This window comes from Acanthisitta chloris, unplaced genomic scaffold, assembly GCF_000695815.1.
Source record: "Acanthisitta chloris isolate BGI_N310 unplaced genomic scaffold, ASM69581v1 scaffold13577, whole genome shotgun sequence".
Taxonomy (NCBI): domain Eukaryota; kingdom Metazoa; phylum Chordata; class Aves; order Passeriformes; family Acanthisittidae; genus Acanthisitta; species Acanthisitta chloris.
The window spans coordinates 10,960-37,349 of NW_008684385.1; the positions used below are offsets into that span (position 1 = coordinate 10,960).

Here is a 26,390-nt window from a genome sequence, read left to right on the forward strand (position 1 = left end):
ATAGATGTTTCTCATCGCTTCCCAATCACTGTCTCAGAAAGGTAGGTGAAACATTGCTGCCACCTTGAGGTTGTTGTCTTGTGCAACTTTTAACTTGCCAGAGTGCTAGAGTTTAACGTATTGACTCTGTTTCATTGAATTTAATTACTGGGAGTGTGCAGAGTGCATCAGTCAGCAGTTATGGCAGGTGCTAGCCAAGGACACGGCCAAGCATGGGAATGGCTTTAAAGCATGATGTGTGATCAAGCCTTGTTCTCTACAGCAGCAGAAAAGCAGTGGAGGGGAGGACTGTGAAGAGAAAGGACTTGCAGAAAGTACCTTCTTCTGCCCCCAGAATGTACTGGGGGCAGAAGAAGGTACTAATAAATGGTGATCTTCTGTAAGAGCACTTAAAAGTTTATGCACTTGGGAGATAGACAGGTTCCAAGAACAGAAAGGTTTCTGCTCCTGTGCTTATGGGAGACCTTCTTTCAGTTGAAACCAGAGAAAGCCTTGCATTTGCTTTCTTGTCTCTTTCCTACCTTCCTCCTTTTCTCTACAGGGAGGCATAATCCAGTGTAAGTATTTTCAGCTTTGTGGGTATATATTAAATTAGGATTTCCATGACAAGAGGAGAGACTTGGAAAAATTATTACATTTAATTCACTAAATTAGGTTATTTTTTCAGCCAGTCCAATGATGGTGACGTTGAGGGATTAGACTTCCTCAGCACAGTGGCATGAACAGGAACACGCTGTTGTAAGCAGCATCATTGCGTGAAATTTTAAGCGTCCTTGCCTGATTTTCAATTTGAATAACCGTCGTATGCCTCTAGTCATTTTTGGGGTCCTAGTATTTATCATGATGATGATGTTTATCATTATTATTATAATCATTACTGACTATTTTGAAATTACCTCTTTTTATAGCCCAGAAGAGTTTCATAGCAGCAGGGAACTTAAGTAGTCACTGCCCATTTGCCTCTTTACACCCCTTAATACAGAAGAAGTGTATGTGCAGAACTTGGTACCCCACAGTCCCTTAGTACAGGCTGTGGTAGACTGAATTAGAAAATACATGTAATCTCCACCCCCCAAAAACCCCAGGTTTTGTGAGGGTTTTTTTCCTGAGGGATTTGTTCCCTGGTTTGATTCACTGCATGGTAGTGTAACAATAGTTCTGACACAGTGGCAAGGGCAGTACAGGGCAGGGATGAGCAGAGGTGGTTGAAGCAGCTTAAGCAGCATGGCTTACATGTCACAGAATTGAGGGAATATTACTAGAGGGCAGAACTGACCCATGTTTCATCTGTGTTTCTAGAATGGCATAGTTATCCTGAGAAAATCTTTCACAGGCGTAACACTGAAGTAAAAATACTTTATTTTTTGTTATTATCTTCTTGCCTGTACCTTGTATGTTTTGTAGACCACTTCTCTTGGTATTTTTTCCTCTTAACACCATGACTTCCTCTCTTCAGATTTTATCACATGGTCTACCTTCTGAAAATTTACCCAGTGTGTTCAAAATGGTGTTTTTCCAGTGTCCTTCCACCGTGTTGAAAAGTGCCACGATTTTTCATGAATGCATCTGCTATCGTTGCCTGTTTAGTTGATCAAAATCATCACTCTTGTTCCTGACCTGAGGCTTCATGGAGACCCTAAATCTGCAGTTGTAGAGTTTACTTAGAGAAAGTTTAATAGATAGGTTGATTTTAAGCATTGCAAAACTGTCAGTGTAAAAACAAAGTGAGCATATCTGCCTTGGACTCCAGGGAAACCTGAATTATCAATTCAAGATGTGGTATTAAAGCATATGAGGTTTTGAGCTTTGTTTTTGTTTAGGTCTCTTCTGTGTAGCTTAGAAGTGCTGAGTTGCTCTCCCCTTTGATTTTTGTAAATTCTACTGTTGCAACACTATTGGAATTTATATTCCTCCCCTTCTTGCTGTTCAGTATGCTAGAGCATTGACAATTGCAAAACATGTAATCTGATCTGTGAAAGTTTGTGCAACTGCAGGATGAGAAGGTCATCTAGGTCTGCAGAAGGGAAGCCGGTTTTCTGTGCTTTGTCAGCTGAATGAAGTCCATAGGCTAGCTGGATAGCAGAGAAGGGGTAAATAAATGAAAGACTACTTTTCAAGCTTTGATATTGCAAGGAAATTTAATTATTGCAGTCAGTATTAGAAATGCACTTGCCTGTCTTACCACTCTATAATAACAGTGCATTATCTTGCAACGTTACATTGGAAGCTGAAATGATCTTAAAAGAATTGAACCCTATTCTTCTACAAATAACTAATTACTGTCTTCTCAATGTCATGAAAAATGTAGTCTTTATTTCCTGGAACGCTGTCTGCTCAAACTACAGTTTAAGCAAAGTTTCTGTTGCTGCAGTAGTCCCAGTCCCTTCTGTTTGGGTCCTTCTGTGGTTGTAAGATGCTTGAAAAAACATGTGCAGGAAGGTCCTGCCCGTAGGTGGTGTTTGCATATTACATCCCTGCTGTGTTTATTTCGGGGAGGGTTAGTCAGCAAGAGAATTAGCCATTGCATTTTGATTACTTGTGAGATAAGTAAATTTGTATCTCAGCTGCATGTTGTTACAAAGAAATAGATCTGGTCTGTGGAAAGTAGATTTTCTCGTTTTGGGTGCTACAGCTTTTTGTGTCTTTGAAAGCATGAGCTGAAACCCCTTTCTGTCCTTGGTGAAGTTGAAAGGAAATAACTGTAAGCATTACAACTCTACAAGCAGAAAGTATCTGGATTAGATAACTTGTGAATCTAATGCTAAGGGAATAGTTTTTCAAAGAACTTCATATTTTCAGATGTTTTAAGGTACACTCATACTGTTTTCACTGTGTAATCTATGCTGTTTTAATAGAAAATTCTATGTGAACGTGTAACTCAAGTGTTTGATGGCAAGAATGTAGTATTATGATTTAATGACACTGGTTTCTGATGCCGATTATATTTCCCAAAGTACCAGTGTGAAAAATGTCTGATAAAGCATAAAAACCAATTCATAAATGAGCTAATTTCACAAAAAGCTAATTGTCTTCACTTTGTTTTATTACAGTCAGAGATTGGAAATGAAAGCACAAGTTGCAGATGCATTCATAGCAAAATTCCAACTGACACCAGATGAAATGAACCTGCTTCGAGGCACGAAAGATGAACCAATTACTGAGGTAGCTCGATGAACATTAAAAGCTTTGCCCTGAACTAAAATGTATAAGTGCCCTAGCTGAATTGTGTACGAGATCTCATTTTCAGTTTGCAAATTGTTTTCTTACAGAGGAACATACCTTTTGACAGAATGGTGAATTTCTGATGACTTTGAAATGTGTGATAGAAAATCAACATTAAATCTAGTTTATGTAATGAGTTTAAGGGAAAAATTAGTATCATGTGGTTCTAAGCTTCAAAGAGACCTTTATGAAGTCTGAATTTTCAGTGAAGGCATTTTAAAACTCCATCACACTCAAATAAAGCAAATGAGGAACTTGCAGCTCTTCAGTAACACGTAGTACTGCCCTTGTGCGTGTTCGTCTGCATTTTGCATATGCATATGTATAGAGGTATGTGGTGTCTTGAAGCACTTCAATTCCCTCTATGTTATTTGGTTGATGAAGATATTAGGTGCTGATTCACTTTGGCCACCTTCCAGAACAAGTTTTGAAATATGTTTGTGGTTTGAATAAGAAGAAACATTGTTCTGCAGTAAAAGCAAACTGAGTAAGAATTGAGTATACTTAATAGATTTTTTTTTAATTGTAGTTGCATGAAAACCCTTGCTTAAATCTAGACTACCTGCTGAGACTTACTGTCTTGTTTCCACAGGCATCCTGCTTGCAATTAAAGTGCTATTACAAACATGGAACTGATACCCATAAACAGTGCTAATGAAAGCATAAATGGAATGTGTTAAATGCTTGTGCACTTGAGCAATTGGTTCATGCTTTTGTACCACTACTGCCATGAAGACCATTCAGGTTTCTAGAAAGCACATATTGCAGAGAACAAGGATAACAGTACTGTGCCAGTTATTCAGTGCTTGGTTTGCAGCAGAATGAGGTTTAGTCTTTTTGATGCTTTGATCTAAGAAATGTGCAGAAGTAACAGATCTAATAGGGCTGCTACTTTAGTTGTCAGACTTCAGCAACATCACATGCATGCGTCCAACCCTATGGTGTAATCAACCAGTGTGCTTAAAACATTTTTAGTCAGGCTTCTGGTTTGGTAAATTTTTTTTTCTCCTCCTGAAGGAAGAGTGATTTGGGTTTTTGTAAACATGGTCTTCAACACAATGGATTCAAGGGAGTAGGTTAAATCGGTGTCCTACTTCACTTAGAATATCTCTATTTTGATGTGACTTGAGCCAGAAGGAAGCTCTACTTTCCTGAGGCAAACTGTTCAAATCACAGAAGAGAAACTGTTATGTCTTAACTAACTAGTTTCTCCATGATGTTTGAAAGATGACTTCATAAGACGTGTTAGAAAATTTTAGTGGATTTTCATTTGCTCTCTGAAACAGTAGCAAAGTAACCTGTTTGCCCTTCATGTCATCTGGAGTTTGGCCTTTTTTTACTTCACTGCTGCTGCTGGGTTACTCGGGGTGGAAAGATTGTTCCAGAAAACCTTGGTCTAGTTTATTGCAAATGTTTGATGTTCATTTAGAAATTGTTAGCCCATTTTATGAAAACAAAGAATATGAACTGGTAATCATTGTTACTCTATAATGTTTCTGTTTGCTCTTTAGTTGCTAACATTAGTGGGACCTGATCATAGAATCAGTGTAATGATGATGTAATGCATAGTAGTGTTCTCAAAACCTCCCCAAAGTGTTAACTAATTAATGTAAAACGTATACATACTGCAGAAGGCAAATTAAAAATACATCTTTGCTGCTTTCTTTTCTTTTCTTTTGGAAGAAAGGTTTGATATAGTGGAAAACTAAAAAATCCTGAGGCTCCTAAGGTGGAATGAAAGGTGAGAGGTGGCAGAGACAGGGCTTGTATTTTAATAGCAGCATTTGGAACACAGGCCTGAAAGGAACATAAATATGGAATTGAAATGAGGAGTATAGAGTGCTAGAGATTTGAATGAGAAGCTACTGCTTTTAAACACTGCTTTTATTTTATTTTTTAATTGATTTAGGATTTTTTCAAGGCTTTGGGAAGAGTAAAGCAAATTCACGATGATGTCAAGATTCTCCTCCGGACAAATCAGCAAAGGGCAGGGTGAGTGCTACTTGCATGAGTGCAAGATAACCATTTGCAGTTAAAAGCAGAAGTTAGAGCAAGATCTTACTCTTTTACTTCATATGACTTATAGAGTACTTCACACAAAACTCAACATTTTAAAATCTTCATCATTTTAATAATGTGTTTCATTTGATTTGCACATGCCTTTGCTAGTCCTACCTAAAATAGCATTTGCAAACAATTTTTTTGGTTTTGTCTTGTAGCTTGGAAATTATGGAACAGATGGCTTTGCTGCAAGAGACATCTTATGAACGACTTTACAGATGGACTCAAAGTAGGACTAAGAATGTTTTTATGTTTATGTATATTATTATGATGATTCTTTTAATTCCTTCATGTGGATTGAACTTTAAAACCCTTTCCAAGATACACTAACAGGCCTTTTGGTTTCCCCCTTAGTGAAAGGCTTGTTATGAACCAAATAGTTAATTGGAGATTCTCTCCTTTTTTGAGCCAATCTCATCACTGTTTGTGATTTGTATTTTCAGTAGATGATTTTCCACAGAAAGCAATTACTATACTTCGGTAGTCCAAACAAATTATTAAGTGCATTGAATTTTATTTCCTTGAAGGTCACAGGGAAGTTGTTGTTTTCACAATTTGGTAGTAAGGGTTAGTTTAGCGGGAGGAGTGGCCTATTACTTTTTTAGAAAAGAAAAAAAGGCCACCTTCTTTTATCAGGATGCTATTTTGAATGATAGTAGGCAATTATTTTTCTGCATATGTACCCTGGATCCAGGCATCCATGTTCTGTGTAACTTCTTGATAGTGTAAAATGTAAATGCTTTTTCTTACTTCTCACTACTCCAAAAACACTGACAGTAAGAGTGGGGAAAAAAACCCCCAATGGTGCAATGTGATTTTTGTATTTGTTAGTTGTTCTTCAGCAGATGCTGAAACCTCAGATAATAGTTGTGGTTTCACCCTACTGAAAAGTCGGAATTTTTATGCCAATGTTTGATTTAGTTTATATGATTTCCACATTCTTGGATGGAATATACAAGATTATATAGTTAGTGTGATGAAAGAAAAGAATTAACAGAACCAAACAGCAAAACAAACCCACAGCTTGCTTAAATACTTGCTGCTTTCATTCTTAATAGTTTACCTGGAATGTGGTAAACAGTTATAAAGGAGCCCAACAGAAGTCTGATGGTTGAGTGATTCAGCATTTCTGTGTGGGCACAAACAAACATTAAGCTTCCTTTCACCGTTATTATTGTTGGGATTTGTGATGGACATGCATTTTACAGCACTGTCGGGGATTTTTGTTATATTAACACTAACTAGCCCAGGTAGCATATTCTCAAGGCTTCAATTCAAAATCAAAAGCCTTTGAGTTTTTAGCACATTTTCTTCTTTGACAGCTTCTTATAAAATGTGTTACGGTGTAAAGAATGTTCTTTTATCTGTGTTGGTATTTTATAGATGAATGCAGAACATTGACACAAGAATCATGTGACATTTCTCCAGTTCTCGCTCAAGCCATGGAAGCCTTACAAGATAGACCTGTCCTGTACAAGTAAGTAAATGTTTGCAATTATCTGTAACAGAAATTAACATTTTTAGCTTATGGGATTTAAAGATGGGCATGAATTACGGTGCCAAGGCTGGTGACAGTTTACTTCTGTGTCAAATTAAAACAAGAAATTTAAAGAATCTATTTCAACTGCTTTAAATTTCAGAAGTCTTTTTGACACAGTTATGGTACTGTGAGTGTCATTGGACTTTTTCCAACTTACTGATTTCTAATTAAAGTAAAATGTCAGACTGTTTTCGTTTTGATCTAAATGAATTGTGCATTTCTGCTGCTCTCATTCTAGGGTAAAAAATGCTGTCCAAAGCACGGGATTGTCTCATTTAAATTTCCAAAGTGAAAAATTGGTAAAGGCTAATTAGCTTTTACTGAAATGCCTCTGCTAGTAAGAATTTCTTCCAGTATGGGTTGCACAGCAATCTATTAAAAACTGCTACATATAGACCTCTAAAGCTTAGGGGTACTTATATATGTATGAAAATACTACTGTTCTTACTCAGGATTTGCTGAAGGGACTAGTTAAAGGAAATGAAATGGTACTTAAGCGACACCCACGAGGTGGCACTGTAAGAACTGTTTTCATTGGGATGGCCATCCCTGAAGAGATAGATACTTGTGCTTCTCTGCTTTTCAGGTTGGGTGTTTTTTGTTTAGTTGTTTGGGGGTTTTGTGTGTGTGTTTTGGTTCATGGAGTTCCTTTGTTTTGAAAAACGGATTCATCACATTTTGCAACTATTGCAAATTTCTTTTAGCCCCAGGTGTCCAGGACAGCAGAGTACTGGGCAATCTTCAAAGACTGCCCTCACCTTTGAGTGTCAGGTGTGCAAAGGCATAGTTATGTGACACTGTCTATCACCATGGAGCTCTTCACAGGAAAAATGCATAGTGCAAGTGGACCTTAAGAATTCTGTCAGTATGAAGGAAAGCACAGATCTTGACGAGCTCAGTGAGCTCTGGTGGTTAATGTGAGGGAGAGGTGATGTGACCCGACCTCCTTGGCTGTTGGATGTGGTGCCTTGCGGTACATTGGGCCATGGCTGGAGATTGCAGTGTCCTTTAGTGCATTCTGTCCTCCACACCCTCTTTTACAGCTGCAAAAGATCAGTCACAACTGTGTTCACAACATTTTATAGGATTCTTCTTAGATACAGTTTTATTTTCTGTAATAAATATTTGGTTGAATTATGATACTCTAAAACTTCATAAAGTCATTGTTTTGCTTTCTTAACATTTATGGAGAAAAAACCATCTTTTGTATAAGTCCATAGCTGGCCAGTTTAAAATTTGCCAGCGAAAGAGACTTTATTTTTCCTTCTGATATTCTCTTGAAAACAACAGTACTAGTATTAACAAAGGTAAAACTTGAGAGGTAGGACTTTTCTTCTGCCAGAAAGGCAAAAGTAAAGGTGGCTGTAGAAGAAGCACTCACATCTTTTCATCGTGGATTATCATGCTTAACTACTTGCATACAACAGTATTATCAAAATAAGAGTACTGGTGCTGTACATTTTAGATCCCTAATTTATTTCCTTCCAAATTTTTTTGTATACCTTTAAGTATCTCACAAACTGCTCAGTTCAAAATGTAAAAATTTATGTCACAGAAGAAAGTAATTTTAAGCTGTTATTTTGTTTCATGTGTAAGCACTGCTATGCAAACTAAACACTTTTCTGCCAAATGACTGCCCTTGCATATGATAAAGGTTGTCATTTGATTGGCTGAAAGTAAGATGGATAAGGGCAGGAGTTTAAAAACAGATCTGCAATTCTTATTTTCTTATATTGACTCTCATCTTTTTAACTAAAAGTGTCAGAAATCTTGTACCATGGATGGACTTCTGGGAACTGCAGTCAGTAGGGAACTGAAATAAACATCTTGGTTTAGTTTTCTCTTCCTGGCTCTAACAGAAAAATTGAAAACTGTTTTGTAGAAAATACATGGAGGCCTAGCTGAAGGCAGCATTCCTCGTCCATCATCCACTTTGGTTTTCAAGGGCTTTTTCTACCTCCTTCCTCTTTCCCCAGTGATCATTACTGTGTTGTTTAAAACTTGAAACTGGGCTGAAAAGAATCCAAATGTTGCTTTCTTCCCCTAACATGAGTTATGTGTAATAACATAGTGGTAAATACTGTGTTCTAGTGTAAATAATAGTGATTACTGAATTTTTTACAATGCAGGGTTTTGTAATGGTTGTGCCCTGTTCTACTGAGAGCAGAAGGAAAATTGTAGTTTTCTTTTTCTTTATAATACAAAATAATCATTATTAAACACTGCTCTCAAAACTAATAACAAGATTACAAGATATGTTTCATTGCTGTATTTTAAATGATTTATTGTATAGCTGTTGATTGGAGGGGGCAAAAATAAAGCTTAGCTGGTTTCTACAGACACTTGAGATTTTTCACTCCAATACTGCTCCTCCTGGACTGTGGGTAGTCATCAGATCCCATATACCTTCCCTTTTTAATTACACTTTTTTTGTAAATACTAATTTATAAGACATTTCATTAGACTTTTTTAATTGCAGGTATTTGCTCTCGGAGGTAACAAGTATAGTGTATAAAGAAAAAAAATTTAAACAGAAATTTCCAGATTCTTCAGTGTACATTTTCCCCCCTTTCAAATAATAATGTAGATTAAAAAGAATCAAACTGAAGGTTTCCTTGGAATTTTTATAGCAGAGTTAGAACTGAATGTCAAAACAGTATATTATTTTCTTCTATATTTTGTTCCCTACCTCTGTTAAATGTGAATGCAGTACTTATTTAACTTCAGTCAGCGAGTAGCATTTTTTGTATTGTTATTTTATACATGTTCACATCCTGGGTGTCATTGGTAAGTGACATCATGCTTACTCTTTGACATTTTTTCAGTTATATTGGAAAAATAGACTCTAATGTGTATTTTCTTTTTCTCCTTCATGATTTGTATGTAGTTCAAAATGCTTAAATAAAACAAAAAATAATAGAAGTGTCCTGTGGCTTGCAAAGATCCACTTTGTAAGCAAAGGTAACTGGGATGTTAACCATGTTCATTTCCCATCCTTGCTATCATGCTTCAGCACCAACAGGAAGGTATCCTGCTCCAGAAATGAGCCGTGTGTGTGTGTGTTCTTGGTACCTCCTCTGTCACCAGCAACCCATTTGAGATTAGGCACTCTGGGCTGTGATTGTTCATCCATTAAATTTCTAGCTAAGACCATTTGATTTAAATCCATGAACAGCTATCAAATGAAAATAACTGTTGTGCTACTAGTCATTTGGTAGCCTAGAATGGAAAATCCTTGTGTTGCAGTGCAATATTTTGCTGCTTCTCTCAGTCAGCTGGACCATATGCATGCAAGAGTCCCAAGCCTGTCAGATATGGCTATATATACAAAAATTGAAAAGCTGTTTTTTTCATTCATTGATTTGTGTGGGATAAGCAAATGGGAAAGTCAAGGAAAAGTAATCTGCAGTTATCTGTTCAGAGGAGTTGAGAAAATCAAATGGTTTTGAATGTTTTAAAGTAGAAACATTGATGGAAGATATCTGAAACTATAGAAGTGGTTACTTGTATTAGCTGTAAAGTTGAACTAATTAACTGTGATGAGGCATTGGGGTTTTTTGTAATCCTGTTCTTATGTTTTAATAACAGATACACATTGGACGAGTTTGGGACAGCTAGAAGGAGTGCTGTAGTCCGTGGCTTTATAGATGCTCTGACCAGAGGAGGCCTGGGAGGTACTCCCCGCCCTATTGAAATGCACTCTCATGATCCTCTGAGGTACAGTACTAGCAAGAATCTATATGAAGTAATCCTTTCTTTTTTGCCTGTTGCCATTTTGAATCCCTGACACCATAAACCGCTGACTTACATGGAAATTTCTGTCTTTATGTAGGTACGTTGGAGACATGCTGGCCTGGTTACATCAAGCTACAGCTTCCGAAAAAGAGCACCTCGAAGCTATGTTAAAACTTGTAACTATTCAAGGTAGTACTGATTTTAAAGCATAAATTGGGCAATGATAGAAAGCAAGTCTGTGATAAGTCTGAAAGCGTGTTTAATTTCTTAGGCTGGGCTTAGGCTGGGCTGCAGTTATGAGAGTCTGAGCTTAGATTTTCCTGGAAATAGTCTCAGAGTAGGTGGCAATTGCATTGTGCCAAAAGAAGGCCTGCAACAAAGAAGAGTATTTAAAAATGCACTCTTTTTATGTTACTGTGCTCATAACAGATGTACACTCAATTTACAAAGTGACATTTCAGACTGTAGTTTCATGTTCAGGAATTGCTTGTAATGTATATGAATACATCTCTCCTTGAAAACATTGTCATAGGGTTGCTTATTGTTATGTTGAGGATTCCCATTATGCCTTGCTCTTTTGTTTAGTAAATTTCTGAAATATTGTTCCTTGTTCCTACAAGTCTCTTCCTTCTATGTTACAAGTAAAATGGAATTTTCTTGTCCTTTAACATCATTATAGGTTTATGGACGTCAAAGTAGGCTGCTCATAGATAGAAGCTTTTTAATATCAAAGCTCTCCTTCATTAACAGAACTGTAGATTCTCATGCTTATTCTTCAGTCCCTTTGCTCTGTTTTAAGACCTTTTATCGTGTAGAAGCTTCAGTATGATTTGCCTCCACAGCTTCAGACAAAGACAGTTGTAATAAATGAAGCATATGTACTCAGTTGTAACAAACTCATTGTAAGAACTTACATTTCATCTATACCTGGTGAGCTCTTCAGACTGTATGTCTCAGTTAATCCTACTCTGGAATTTAAAGTGAATATGTGTTTTCATTTTCCTTACTGCTGTAAATATTAATTGGCTTTCCTAGTTAATGATGTATAGGAAAGGATGCTGTTTAGGATCTGTTGTAAATCAATCTGGATGAATGCTGTTGGTTTTGGACTACAGTTACAGTGTACTATAAAAGTGTATTTAAGATTTTTTGCTGACAGTATCGCAGGAGGACAGGAAGCCAGTCCTTGTGATGGTTTTACGGTAGAGAAAAAGACGTGGCAGTTCTGTGTACATGGCTGATGTTTCTGCTGTAATTGGGGAGTCCTTCAGGAAAAGCTGGCCCCATGGAGGATGTTACTGTGTCTCGTTCTGCTGTGGATTGGGCTACTACTGCTGCACAGGCCTGCACTTTGCTCTGAAATTCTCCCACCTCTTTGTGTAGTGCTTTGTATAACTAAGAAGTCCCTTGGCAAGATGTCATACTGAGATGCTATGGACATATAATTAGATATATTTAGAGCATTTCAGCCATAGATCAGAAAAAGCTGCTTGATAATACAGAAAATATAATTGTTTGGGGAAAAAATTTGCTAAAGAAAAAATCACCAGGCCAAAGTTTTTTTTCTCAAGAGGCTGTTATAAGCAAGAATTTCAATATTCGTCAGAAGGAAATTCCTAAGCTTTCCAGGAATGGGCTTGCCATCACTGTTGTACAGTTTTCAAGGAAAGAGGGATTCTTACCTTCATACTGGGAGCAACAAATCTTGGGAGGTGCTGTCTGTAACTATTCCTCTGCATTTTTGAGAAATTTTCTTTGGTGACAAGGATAGTGACATAAGATCTGTAAAACAAAACAGTACTTAACAGGATACCACTGGATTGAACAAGACATGTTTATGGGCAGTGCAGGCATGAGGTACCTTGGGATGATATGCTTTTTATAAATACAGATCCTGAGTTGGTAGTGGGTAGTCAGTGAGTACAGCATGTATGGTACTGAGAGATCCAAGCTGAATTTCCTGTGCTGTTGTATTGTCTTCAGCTTTCTGGTTATGCCACAGCACAGGCTGTGGCAGAAATTGATTGAATTTCACTTAGCCACTTAACAGGTGAACATCTTGTTTATTTGCAATTGCAGATAATGACAGAGATTTGCATCTTCGGAGGGCAAATCTTCCCAACAAAATTTAAGATCTAATGTTGGCATTTCTGGAGACTTTTGGCACAAACTGCTGTTTTATTTTTTCTATTCCCTGTAGAGGGAGCCCGAGGAACTACCATAGATAAGGCAACCTACCTGATGGTGTGAAGTTAGGTCAGTCACATGTTTTCACTTTAATTTTAACTTGAGTAGCTTTTTGCAGATGGAACCTCTTATTATTTTAATTCAGATCTATCTGTTCTGAGTTCAGATTTCTGTTTAAATTCTTCCATAAGTTCTGTGTAATTTCAGAACTATGGAGAATGTGGTAAATCACAGCTATACCAAAACTTCCCTTCACATTTCAGAAAAATAAAAAGGCAAAAATAAAGGCAAAAAAAGCCACACATGTAGCTGTTGGTGCAATAGAGGTGGATTTGGTCCCACTGCAAGAAAAATTGTGTGAAAGACAGGTTTTTTTTTTGAGAAACATTCCCATCGCTGTTTTTACTTCAAAGTGATCAAACTATGTAGCCCATAATCAAGTATTCAAGAATAGCTTTTACAAAGTTTTTAAATATTAAGCTTCCAAATGTTAACTGTTTAAAATTTATCTGGCCAAAAATGCTATTAAAATTTTAAGCACTGAAAACACATTCAGAAAAGTTTAACTGTTCTGTTGGACAAGCATAAAACATCTGATTCTCTTCTTTGGTGATTAGGTGTTTTGCCAGCAGGAGCCTTCCAGTCTTACAGAGATCTTGTACTTGAAAGGAAAGGAGAATTGCAGGCATCTAAAGAGATGCAGTAGAAACCCATTTTTCATTTAGCTACAGGAACCCAGATGGAGAACAGAAGCTAAACGAAGTCCAAGAAAGATCTCTGCTTTTATAGCAGGGTTCACAGAGAAAAATTATATATGGTGTAGCACGCAGTGGGAAGCATATCTTCAGTCATGAACTGTTTTCTGTAAGTGATTTTTGGGGCCTCTAAGAATTGTGTATTCCATAATTATTTCATGTCTGTATGACATACTAATAGCTTGCATTCTGCTGGAAGATTTCTTTTCACCACTTGTGGAGTCCGAATGTTCTAATTGGACATGGAAATGCATATGAAGGCACAAACATGTGGTATATCAAGATTGTTATTCCATGTCCTTTGTTACTCAAACTTGCATATTTTTTGAGCTAAATATTTCATACCCAACAACTTGTTTAGAAGTCAGCCTGGTCTATGTGATACTATTGCAAATATGTGGTAGGTGCTTGTTACACTGACGAACAGGAAAAGTGTGACTGTTCCTACTAAACACTGTAAATTGTTAGGGTGTATCTGGAAGCTATCCATTGCATAACAGAGCATGCATGTTGTGGTTTGTAATCTTGCTTTCTTCCTTGATATTGGTACTCAAGTCTATAAACATATTTTTATTACCTTACCAATTTAGTATGTTGAAATTCTTAAGCTCACCAGACTGAATTCAGTTGTTACTGCTTAAGTGGCTTTTCGCATGTCTTGGTGTAAAGAGGCATTGGCACAGATCTCTGATCTTTCATTATTTTTACCCTCAGAGGTAATCTCTCTTAGTCTGAAATAAGCAAAATACAGCTTCAGGTCACCTGATTTCTGTCACGTGTCAGAGTTGGTTTGTTTACTTTCATTGCATGGGTCCCATCTGAAGATGAACTCTTGTTGGCAAGTTTTAAATTAGAATTAAAGTATTGCTTTCTCCATAAATCTATTCTGAGTTGCTACTGAAGTGAGAGCGTGAAGATCTGTTGCTTTCAGTTTGATTGATTTATGACAGCTCTGGTTGCCATGCAACAATTCATTTGTGTTTCATGATAAGATAGGGCAATATTCTCTTTTGTATATAGTTCTGTGAAAGATGAGTTTCAATTGCTGCTGGGGAGGAAGCATTTGCTAATGCTGCAGCACACAGCAGTGTGGAGGTACACACGTCACTTAATTTGTAACAATGCCCTGAGCACGTCAGTACCCAACACTGACAGACGTGTATTTGCCATTCAGGCCTTTCAGAATGGCTTGTGTATTGAGCATCTCACTGACCTGGGTTGGGTTTTTTTCCTAGTTGGTTTTTTTTTTTCCTAGTTTTTCTAGCATCTCACTAGCCTCCCCCCGCCCCTCCCCAAGTTTCATTTCATGAGGTGCTAACATTGAGTCTTACTGTGACAGCTTCTTGTTAGATCATTTATTCTTCCCGTTGCTGCTTCTCCCTCAAATCCCCAGGCATTGTGTTGCACTAGGAAGCAGTGGCATAGCAAAAGGTAATGACTTTGAGACTGTTTTGTCACGCAGCTATTTCTTAATGGCTAGATTTGAAGTTCAGTGGAGGTGTGAACTAGTTTTGTGGAGAAAAGAACATACAGTTCATAATGCTTTTTATGGAGGAGTACCTCCTACATGTGTTTATTTGTTTTATAGTCTTAAAGAAAACAGAATTACATTTGCATCATCTTAGCATGTCTTTGCATTAACTATAGGTGTGGAAGAAAATATTCAAGAAGTAGTTGGGCACATCACAGAAGGTGTCTGCAGGCCTCTGAAGGTGAAGTATTTTGTTTTCCTTAGCACTCTAAATATAAAAATTGTTCTGTCATGTTATTTCAGAACTTGTGCCCCCATCTCTATAATGTATTTTCATTGCCCTTGGTTAAGAGTTAGTCTGAACTTCTGAAGGGTTCTATGAGTCTCAGATTGAAGATTCCTTAGTTGATAGATACCTGGTTTATAATAGTCATGTAGTGAGAGATACTTAGGGTACTAAATGTGAATATTTTGTTTTTCTTTTCCTAGGTTCAGGAGTGCTTATGTACAAAAATATTGCTTTGGGATAAGTATATAGGATCTCTGGGACAAGTGTATAGTAATGTCAGTAGTGGATCAAATGAAAATTTAATTTACTACCTATTTTTCATAATGATCATTAACATATGCTTAGGGAAGAGTGTACAGGTTATGCAGTTGTCATGATGATTCCATAGGGTAGTTTTCTGGCCTGTTTCTGAATATACTAAGGACTTACTGAGTCATAGCTTCTGTCTTTTTATTTAATAGACCTCGATAGATTTTTCTTGCATGAATATGTCAAATTGATGTAAAACATTGTTAATCACAACATATCCTGTAGGAGGGAAGTGAACTGTTCCATGCCCTGTGAAAAGCCAACTCCTTTTGTGATATTTTTGCTTGTTTATTTAATAACTCCAGCTCTTGTATTTGAAAGAGACCATGAAAAATTGTTTCCTGATTACCATCTTTATGCTGGCCTGATTTTCTTGTATTTGTTGCATCCCTCTCTAGTTGTCTTTTTTTCAAGCTGCAGCCTGAGCAAGTTTAGCAGATGCATTTGATAGAAATCATTAATAATGATCCATCAAATGACAGACCAACTTATTTATTGGATTTGCTTCACTATGTGAAAATAATTGAGGTGATGAAGCTGATAGCAATAATTGTCTGACTATACAGTGTATAAATCCAAGTGTTTTTAAAATAAAATCTACTGTTCTAAATACTGTTATTATAAATTTCTCTTAGGAAATTTATAATAGCTATATTATAATAGCTATAATAGCTATAACAGCTGTGTCCTGTTGACAAATACTCAAATGTGAACAGGTAGTTTCTGCATACTATAGATAAAGTTTCTGATAAGAAAAAGATAAGGTCTGGAGAGAGGTAAAAATCAAGAAAGTGCCATTTAGAATGTCACAGGATCACAAAGGGTTGAGGTTGGCAGAGACCTCTGGAGGTCACTTGGTCCAAACACCCTGCTCAAGTCAGGCCACCTAGAGGTGGTTGGCCGGGACTGTGTGGAGGTGACTTTTGAATGCTTCCAATCATGGAAGCTCCACAGCATCTCTGGGCAACTGATGCCGGTGCTCAGTCACCCACACAGTAAAACAAAAGTGTTTTCCTGATGTTCAGACAGAACCTCCTCTATTTCAGTTTTGTGCCTGTTGCCATATAATTACGATCATCCTTCACAGCCTTTCATTTTTGACCTGTTGACAAACACCTGTTGTAATAAGCAACCAAACTGTTACCACAGCGTTGTGTTTTTTGAAGATATTTTCCAAACTTTGTGTTCTTCTTGCATGCTTTAGTTCTGTTAACACTGAATGCTGATGTTTGAGATCAGTATTTCTGTGCATTCCAACAAAGTAATTAGGAATAGAATCAAACCTTTCTGTAAGGTGGAGGGATTTTTGGCCTTGATCTGAGTACTTATGATTTTTATAGTTTAGTACAGAATGGCTTCCATTTTGATTGCCAAACTCTTTACATTTGTGTCCTTCTGTTCTCTGTAGAAACATCCCCTGAAATATTGTTGTTTGTTAGTTACTGTACTTATAAAAGTGAAAAACAGCTAAACAATTAAAGACTTCCCATTGTATTATCTATTTTAGTAGAATGCAACTTTGGTTAATTCACTGCTAGTCTAGACTTCCCAGTATAAATATGGAGGACTTAGTTTCCCCTGTGGAAAGGCACAAAAAAAAAGGCACAAAAAACCCTCCAGAAACCCACAAGCAGAAGAGCCTTCATGCAATGCAGATAATTGCAAGCCACCATGTTCATAGGGACAACAAAAATAGACTCAGTTTAGAGAATACTTTTCCACAATACATTGTTCTTTCTGAAGATTATCCACAATAAGAAAATTGCTTCACTGATTTCAGGGAAAACACTGTTGTAGTCGTGTGGCACCACAGTACACTGCTTTTCTAGGGGATTTCTGCTGATGTTTGCAAACCTGTCACTTTGATTTGAGTTGATGCTGTAGTATAAAATAGCTCGATAGAAGCCTAGTCATGGAATTTCCATGAGCGCTCTTAAATAATTAGAGAAATATGTAGCGTTTGCTTACTAATTTATACCTTTCCATGTGAATATGATACTCTTTTCCTAGTTTTGAAGAAAGGTTATGCAGTATAAATTGCCCACATTTCTTGCTGATACTTGGTTTGCATTTTAGGCATCCAGGTGAATCTTGAATACTCCCTAGTGGTAGATCTTACCACAGGCCTCTATTTCAGATGGAAGTAAGGAGAATCCTGAAAAAAACCCACCAAAAAACGTTTAAATTAAACTCATCTTTTCCATAGCACTTAAGATGAGGTCAAAACAATATGTTTTTGGTGCCTTATGTAGACTTCAGATGGTCTTTTATGGTCAGCTGGCAACAGGATACATAGGATTAAGAAATGGTAAGAGCTTCCCTGAACTGATAGGTTGAGTCTCTTGCAAATTTTAATTCTCCAGTGCTGACTTATGTATGGGAAGCAGCAGTGCTGCTTTTCCTGATTTGTTTCTTTAATTCTTCTTTTTGTTACCTGATCCTAAATCTTTATTTTTAAGTCTGCTGCTGCCTCTTCTGTCTTTTTCTATTTGTTAATTATTTTCTATATTTTTTGTTATTGCTGTTTTTTTTGTAGGGCAAACTTTTTTTTTCTCTTTTCCCCCTGCCTGCCATATTCTCTTCTGCTGTACAGCTAGCATGTACTCAGTACCCATGCCCAAATGACCTTGAGGCAATGTTGGAGGCAGGTGTTTGTATGTCTACTGTGGCATATACATACACATTGAAGAGCGAAGTTCACCTGAGTGTTGAAATTAACTTCGGGCAATGAGCACTTTGAATAAGAGTTAAAAAGTGTTCTTTGGCTTTTGTCTGTGAATTGGATGCAAAGGGAGAGGGTTGAGGAAGCAGAATCTTAGTAGCTTCTCCCTATAGCTGGCTCTGACAAGAAGGCATTGCAGCACATCATGTTCCACTGAGCAGCAAATAACTTGGGAGGTCGAGTGGTGGCTGAGGATTTGTGTGTAGCCCTTTCACACACAGGCATGTGGGAGAACAGTGCAGTGATAAGTCACTGTCTATTCTGTTTCATAAGTGCACAAAGACTGACCCTGGGGCAGTCTTTATGAGTGGATGGAGACTGTGTGTTCCATGGAGACAAGACATCAACTGTCCAATTCTAAAGACAGTCAGCACTGTTTTGGTCTGTGTAGCCAATATTTACTGGTTGAGATAAACAGTCAACGTAGCTGGTCATTGGTTATAAATATATCTAATTAAATACTGGTAGGAGATATACAAGCTCTCCTTTAAGTGAGGAAGAGATTCATCCTAGTGAAATTTTGATTTTGGGGTAAAATACCTAATACTTTGTTGGTCTGAATCGCTGCATGATGCTAATGATCATAGTTGTACAGTTTGCAGCTGCTTGATATTCAGTACTGGGGAGGATTCCAATGTGTACTGGTATTAATCCATCAAATGATCTCATTATTTTTAAATTTCAATAACAAGTTGCATGAAAAATCATTGGGAAATGGGATTTCTGAAAGTTTTTTTGGTTTTTTAGTGGGTTTTTTTGTTGGTTTGTTTGTTTTTTCTTTAAAGAATGCATATGCCTGTTTGTTTTCTGCCCAGATGCTTGGCAACCCAGAAGCACTTCGGTTCAAACAGAATGTTACTGTTAACAGGACATTCTCTTTTTAAATTTATTTCTGGTTAAATTTGTTTTTCAGGAATCAGACGTATATTGCTTATAAAATCCTAGGAAGTTGGCTTTTGAAACTTATGACCTGAATGATGCTTGTATTTGTTTATGCTGCAGGTTAGAATTGAGCAGGTGATTGTTGCTGAGCCAGGAGCAGTTTTACTGTACAAGATTTCTAATCTTCTCAAGTTCTACCACCATACAATCAGGTATACAAAATTACAAAGTATGTTAAAGATGTCTTTTTTCCTAACTCTGTACATAAAGATTAATCTGTCAAAAAGAGTGCTTTTAGAACTTAGTTTTTGCTCTGTACTATAACGTTGAGAAGAAATGCACATGATATCAAGCAGATGCCATTTACCTGTTGTCATTCCTTAATTCATATCAAATCTGCTTTGGAATATAGCATTAATTTGCCACAGAAACTGTTTCTTTCTTGTTCTGTGTAGATTTAAGTAGTATACAAAAAAGCCTGCAAAACATATAAGATTACAAAGTCAAGTCCCCTTAGAGAAAATATTACAATTACCTGTAGAACTTACATTGTTCCTTTTTTTTTTTTAAAGCAACAGTTTTGAGAACATATTTTTCTAATTATGCACTTCCATTTTTCCATTGGGAAGATGTGTGCCTATCTCCGTATCTTGCTGTTGAAAGTGCCCCAGTTGCCTTCCAACCTTCCAGATGCCACCAGGAACACAGAAACTGGAGAAAAGCCAGAGCTGCTGTTTTTATGCATTGTGCCTTATGCAGTAGTTCATGTTGGTTAAAAACAGCAGTAGCAGAAAACTCTTCCTCCACAGCCCTGGACTGAACTGCTGAGAACTGGAATCATTAATCTTACTACTTGAGCTTCTCTGAAAAGATATTTATATGTTGGACAGACTGGGATAAGTGGGTCTTGGACATGTCCCACCATATTTAAAGTCCTCAATTGTGATGGCACTACATGGTCTGTGGTAGAACACATATTAGACCTATTCCTAATTTAATTGTTCAAAAAACTGCAAGATTTTTGCAGTCATTTTTCTGTCTCCAAAGTTAGTGTTTCCCAATGGCTTTAAAACTTGATGCAATTGAAAATGTGATGATAAAATGGAGGGTCTTAGGAAGTCTTATATGTGGCTTTCTGTCTTGTTAAGAACACATTGTTTAAAGACCACTGAAGTTCCTTCTACCAGCTGAATAATTTCCTCTGTATAGACAAAGCACGCCTCACTAGTGAAGGGAAAAGGCAGTTTGAGAAATGATCTATTAAATACAAGGTTGCAATCTGAATATCAAGCTACATGTTTAAATCAGTCCTGTTGTGATGCCATGAATTTTCGCTGCCATTTTGTGCCTTAAAAATGTATTTACTTTAGACAGAGGGAGTGAGTCTGTGAGAGGAGTGTACTCACATAGTGCCATCTAAGGTTTGTGGTACTCCTGCTAAGTGTGATGGCTTGACACTTGCCGTAGCAAGGCATGAATTCTCACATTTTTGGAGATGCCCAACATATCCCAGAAGAAAGAAGTGAGAGAATGCTATCCCTAAAGGACAGTATGATCTAATATACTTGTCAACCCTCTTGGTTTATGAAATCTGTTTTCTACAACAGACACAGATTTAGAGCATAACAAAGCAAAAATCTAATAAATTTTAGAATTCTGCGAAAAAAGTTTGTGCAACTTTGATAGCTTTTATTTAATATCTGCCTAATGATGTAGTTGATAATGCTTGTTCTTACAGTCAATTTATGAGTGAGTCTCTGAGCCAATACAGAGAACTATTCCCTGCAATTATTTGCTGTAAATTTTCAGCTTTGAAAGTAACCTTATTTGAAATAGTGTCTAAGTATTTGAATCTGTCATGTTGTCCTCCCTTCAGATTTGTTAAATGATCTTAATTTTGTTTTCAGTGGTATTGTAGGAAACAGTGCAGCAACATTGTTGACAACAATTGAAGAAATGCATTTGTTGAGCAAGAAAATATTCTTTAATAGCCTGAGTCTTCATGCAAGTAAACTAATGGACAAGGTTTGTTTCAGAGTCATACAGCTTTCATGTTTCAAAACACACTTGCATTTCCTTTTAATCTAGTAAGATCATTTGATATACAGCTGGTTTATATGTCAGCTTTTCCTAAAACTGAGATTTTTATAGTTTGAATATTTCAGCTAAGGAACTACATTAGAAACTTTCTGGTTGTGGTTTTATTTGTTTAATAGTGGAGGAGTTATAGATACATGGCTAAAATGCTGTTGTTAGTAGTATTTGTTTTCAGAGCAGTTTATATATATTTTTAAAACCCATGAGAAGCAACAAAATGCGGCAATTTTTCTAAGTGTGATAGAGCAAGATCGGGTGATTGAGTTAGATAATTTGTATCAATATATCATCAGGTCAGTAGTTAATTGTTCATGTGCATAATTCCTTTTTTGAAGTTGCAGAGTATATCCCAAGATGGTAAGCTAAGTAAAAACAAAATTTTGGCTTTTCTATGTTTTATAAAAATAGTTTTGCCACACAAACATTGCTGTAACATTTGTAAACGCATTTCTAAATTCTTTGTACCTAACCTGCAGAAAAATTCAGAAAATACCTAGATTTAGATAAACTGTTCTTTGTGCCATGTAGTGTGCTGACCATTCAGTTGGATTTTCTGAGTTTTGTCACTGTTGTTCTGTGGTCTCAAACTAGTTTTCTCATTCAGCACAGCTTGTGTCTGGTCCCAATTTCCTGTCTTTCTGCAGGGGCTGAGGAATGGCTTTCTCAAAGGAACAGTTGTTTGTCCTCTTCTCTCCCATATATCCCAGTGTCTCCTTTCAGTGGTTTCATTTGTTCGTTGGGTTACTCCTCAGCTGCTGCCACCCACAGTCCATGCTACTCAAGTCCACGTAGTACATTGCTGCTCTGGGGTATTTCCATTTGAATGCAGTGTCATTGGAATAATAGTTCCTTTGCTATTAATGCTTCTTCAAGGGTCAGTTAAAGCTGAATTCACAAAACATGAAATGGACAGGCACAGCATGAATTTACCAAAGACCATTTTGTTTCCTAATATGTAAGCTACAATAAAATATCTGCGTACTTCCTTTTACGAAAAGAAATTGGTGATGGACCTTAGCAAAAATGTGTGACTGCTCTTTGCTTACAAAGTGCTTAAGGAAAGAAATTTGCTTGGCTTGAAACTGTAAGCCAGCTCTGTATTCATCTCCTTTCTATTTATTTATCCTGCTGGGTATTACATCTGTACTCAAACAGGATCCAGCATGATTTTCCTACTCACGTAACTCACAGTCTTTGTGCTTTTGTTTCGGGTGATCTGCTGTTTGCAGTTTGGTAATGCGTAGAATTCAGAAGAAGAAAGAGTGATAAAGGAATTGTGATCCCCAGTTCATAGTGCGTATTCCTTGTATTGTCACTATGGGAAGGTTGTGTAATCCTCTTTGCCCTCTTACTTCCCCTTCCCTCAGTCCCCGGCCTGGATGGAACCAGCTCTCGATGCTGCCATTGTTTTATAAAGCAGTCAAATTTGCTTTTACTGGCAATGAAGGCAGTGATTGCACTGCCATCTTCAGTGGTGTTGTATTACAAGTAATGAATGGCATACCAAGCCTACCCTGTAATGGGAAAAGATCATAATATTGCTCTTTCTCATAAACACATTTATAAATTAAATCTGAAACACTGACAATATTACATTCCCTGTGTGCCCTATGAAGATCTTTGCTCAGGCTCTAATTGAGGTCAAAAGCTTAAAGACGTTCGGAAGACTGTTAGATACATGGGTAACAAAGGCATCCACAATTATTTATTAGTCTCTGTGCTTCAGGAGTTAACAATGAGGTAACTCTGTCTGAGAAGGAATCTTCCTGTTTTGATGTGTAGTTCCTGTAACTCAGAGTTTGACAGTCCTCTGAAGCACCTTGTATTATTATCCTTTATGAGTGGACTACTGAATTGATGGAATAATGTCTTATCTTTTCATGGCTGAAATTAGTTTTGCTTCACAAAAAAAAAATTATTTTGTCTGAATTACACTCGGCGAAACATTAGTTTACATGCAATAAAGACCCTATTTTATCATAGAGTTTTTGTGTGTTAATGTACAGATAACCAGCTTTTATGCTTTACACTGTCTTTGTTAATTTAGTAGTGAATGTCACAATGCCTTTACATTTTGAGGAAACTGAAGGTTGTTTTTCACCATCCTTTTTATTAATGTGTGTTCAGACTAAAATTGTGTATATGTATTAGAAGGATTCTCTTCACATCCCAGGCTTTTTGCCAGCTATGTAAGCACTGCAACTGCTCCCAGATTATTTTTTTTTATTATTTATTTTCAGGGAAGATTAAAGCTCTGGAAGATAGACCCTTTGCGCTTAGATGGGTGATTACAAAGGCATCGTTGCTGTTCCTATTGTGCACGTAGAGAATATTCACTTCTAAAATTAGTAAATTACTTTTCATTTGGACCGTATGGAAATCACGGTTCCTTATTTCCACTTACATGGAAATGTTAAGGCATTGATAAACCTGTTTCAAGGAATATCAGCTGTCTATTTCTTTGACTAGATTATCATTCTTAAGGCAATTTAAATAACTTTGGAAATAGATTAAAATACAAATAGGATGTTCTTAAATAAAAATATTTTGATTTCTGTAGATTTAAATGCCTCTTTTGTTTAGATCATTGGAAAGTGGTGAATATAGCTTGTGTGAGTGAGACCATTTTAATTACAGTATTCCCTTAGTATCATCTGTTGTTGCTCATAACTTGCTTTTTAATATCTATAGTCTATCTAGTTGTTGGTAAGACCAGAATTTCTCTTAAGTATAGCTATTTGGGAACATTTTTTAGACAAAGCAGGTTTCATTAAATATGCTAACTCGTCAAGAACCCATCCTTAGGATGTAGATGAATGACAGGATGGTAATTTGACTCTGATGTCCTCAGCACCACAGACAATTCCATAGATTATTGATTATCCTGAATTGAGCATTGCCTTCAGTCTGCCTGGGATTTAGTTTCTGAAGCACAATGGGAAACTGAGATTTCAGGCTGTTCTTTCTAGGACAAGAAAACAGCTTCTTCTTCACTTCTGCTTTTAAGAAGGGTCCCATATTACATATGATGGAAGCTTATAGACAGTCTTAGATCAGGATTCTCCCTCTTGGTTGTCAAGCCATCAGTGTAAATGATACAAGGAATTCCCTAGTTACTTCAGAGTACTTACTGGTTTGCCCAGAAGCACTTTCCTATGAACAATTTTTTTTTTCATTACATAAGAAAAGCTCAAGCATCCTGGTTGTAATCTGAAAATAAGGTAGTCAGCAGCTCTCAACTTCAGACTATTTGTTCTGAGAAGGCCTTTTTATGGTGTTCTCATTCAGACTTCTCAAGTAGCTCTATATGGGCTGAAAAGCATGTAACAGGAATATTCAGCACACTGCCTGAAAGTAAGTTCATTGCTGCTGAGGAAAGGACATCTCTTTGGCTCCAACACCCCTTGAAACCTGTCAGTAAGCTTAGTAACAATTTGTTTTCAGGGTTTAAAATGCCATTCACAACTTGGAGATTTTCAGGCTGTCATTGAGCTCAAACACTGATGTCATACAGAAGCTGTGCTTCACCAGCCATCTCCTGTGTCACTGAAGGTTCACTCGTCAGCTTTTACTGCAAACCTGTCTGTCCTTTGCAGTTTTGGCTCTTACCCTTCAGAGACACTGTTGGGCAGTCTTGTCAGTACTTTCTAGCTCTGGTAACAATTGGTTGGTCCGGGTTCTTGGTTCAGCCAGAATGTTTCTTGCCAATATTGGTGTCTTTGTGCTGAATACATGTGTTTGTATTTGTTTCTTTTTAGCTTCCTTGGACCCAACCATGGGTCTGGTCTATCAACAGTGCTAGTAAAGTGGTTCAGAATTATCATTACAATAATTTTGTATCCTTTTATATGTTTCTCTTGACCTTACACTAATAAGTCAAATGTTTAGGAATTCAGGATTCTGCTTGTGTTGCTCACTCACTGGCCGGATCTAACATTACAGATTACCATTTTATGGATGATTATAAATCCAGGAGAAAATAGTAAATGAAAATAATTGTCAGAACAACAGAAACTGTTTCAATGAAACTGGGAGTAAAATCACCTAATTCACTGGAGTGTATGGACTGATTTTTCGGCTCTTTCAGTATGAGAGTTGTCATTTAAAATCATTACTCCACTGGTGAGGCATTTTAACAGGCATGTTAGACTAACCTATGTCAGTGTGTTTTATTGGGCCAGCTGATAAATTAGGAGTTTTCTAGGGAATTTTCTAGCCCACATGTCTTTTATCTGGCTTCACTAGTGCTCCAGAACAATTAGTAAAGGAAAGAATAATTGCAAACATTTAATGAAATGGAATGAGAGTCGTCATAAGGGTACTAAAGAGAGCTTGTGGCAAACTCCAATTGTCTGCTCTCTAAGCTGTTAGAAGACTCATAGTGGAGTACCCCAAATCAGATTTGGGGATTGTTATTCCTTAATGCTGTTCTTTTTAGAGTAGATGTATGCAAATTAAGTGCTATAATTATCTGTTAAATTTGTCAGTGGGAGAATATTCCCATGCAATGTTTGAAAAAATTGTAAACTTGTCCCTCATCATTTGATTCCTGTCAGAATGAAACCTGTCAGGTTTCTGGAAAACCAGATATGGGGCAGATTGAATGAGACTGCTTGATATTGTGATCTGAATGCTGTTGTGGTTTTGAATGGATCCATGTGAATAAAGCAAAGCTAGCAATCTTTTCTTCCAAGATGAACTTGATAGCTGAAAAGAGAAGCATGTCATTAGGCATTGTGCTTAGTTGACCTCTGTAGGACCCTAATAGAGCTCAAATGAGCTTAGCACAGCTTCTTGGAAGCTTCTCTGGTAGATGTGCACTCAAGTTTCTTGGACTACTGGTGAATACTGTTGCAGTTTGGAGAATTAACTTATGATACTGCTCAGTTGTAACTGACAGTAGGAAGCATCCAGATAAATATTTACAAGGTTCCAGTCTGTAGTACTTTGTATGCGTCCTCTGTCTATGGGGTTTTTAAGAGGCTGTATTAAAAGCTGATTAGGCCCTTAGAAAAGCCACCAACCTTTTGTTTACTCTGAGCAGTGCTTTCTCTGAGGAGTTCTTTGATTTAATTTGCTATCTTGTTTTATTTAATCCTAGTTTCACAGAATTGCAAAAT

At 37.0% G+C, this 26,390-nt stretch overlaps 1 protein-coding gene across 1 annotated transcript in view; it reads left to right on the plus strand.

Moving 5' to 3' along the window:
* Window positions 1-26,390, plus strand: part of COG6 (component of oligomeric golgi complex 6) — a gene marked incomplete at its 5' end in the record, with an annotated part of 51,801 nt that overhangs the window by 10,485 nt on the left and 14,926 nt on the right. Inside the window, 9 exons of the mRNA XM_009079323.1 lie at window positions 3,051-3,162; window positions 5,132-5,214; window positions 5,442-5,512; window positions 6,667-6,760; window positions 10,412-10,540; window positions 10,656-10,747; window positions 15,148-15,212; window positions 19,294-19,385; window positions 21,081-21,198. Coding sequence (XP_009077571.1) covers window positions 3,051-3,162; window positions 5,132-5,214; window positions 5,442-5,512; window positions 6,667-6,760; window positions 10,412-10,540; window positions 10,656-10,747; window positions 15,148-15,212; window positions 19,294-19,385; window positions 21,081-21,198 — 856 coding nt within the window. The remainder of the gene's footprint in view (window positions 1-3,050; window positions 3,163-5,131; window positions 5,215-5,441; window positions 5,513-6,666; window positions 6,761-10,411; window positions 10,541-10,655; window positions 10,748-15,147; window positions 15,213-19,293; window positions 19,386-21,080; window positions 21,199-26,390) is intronic.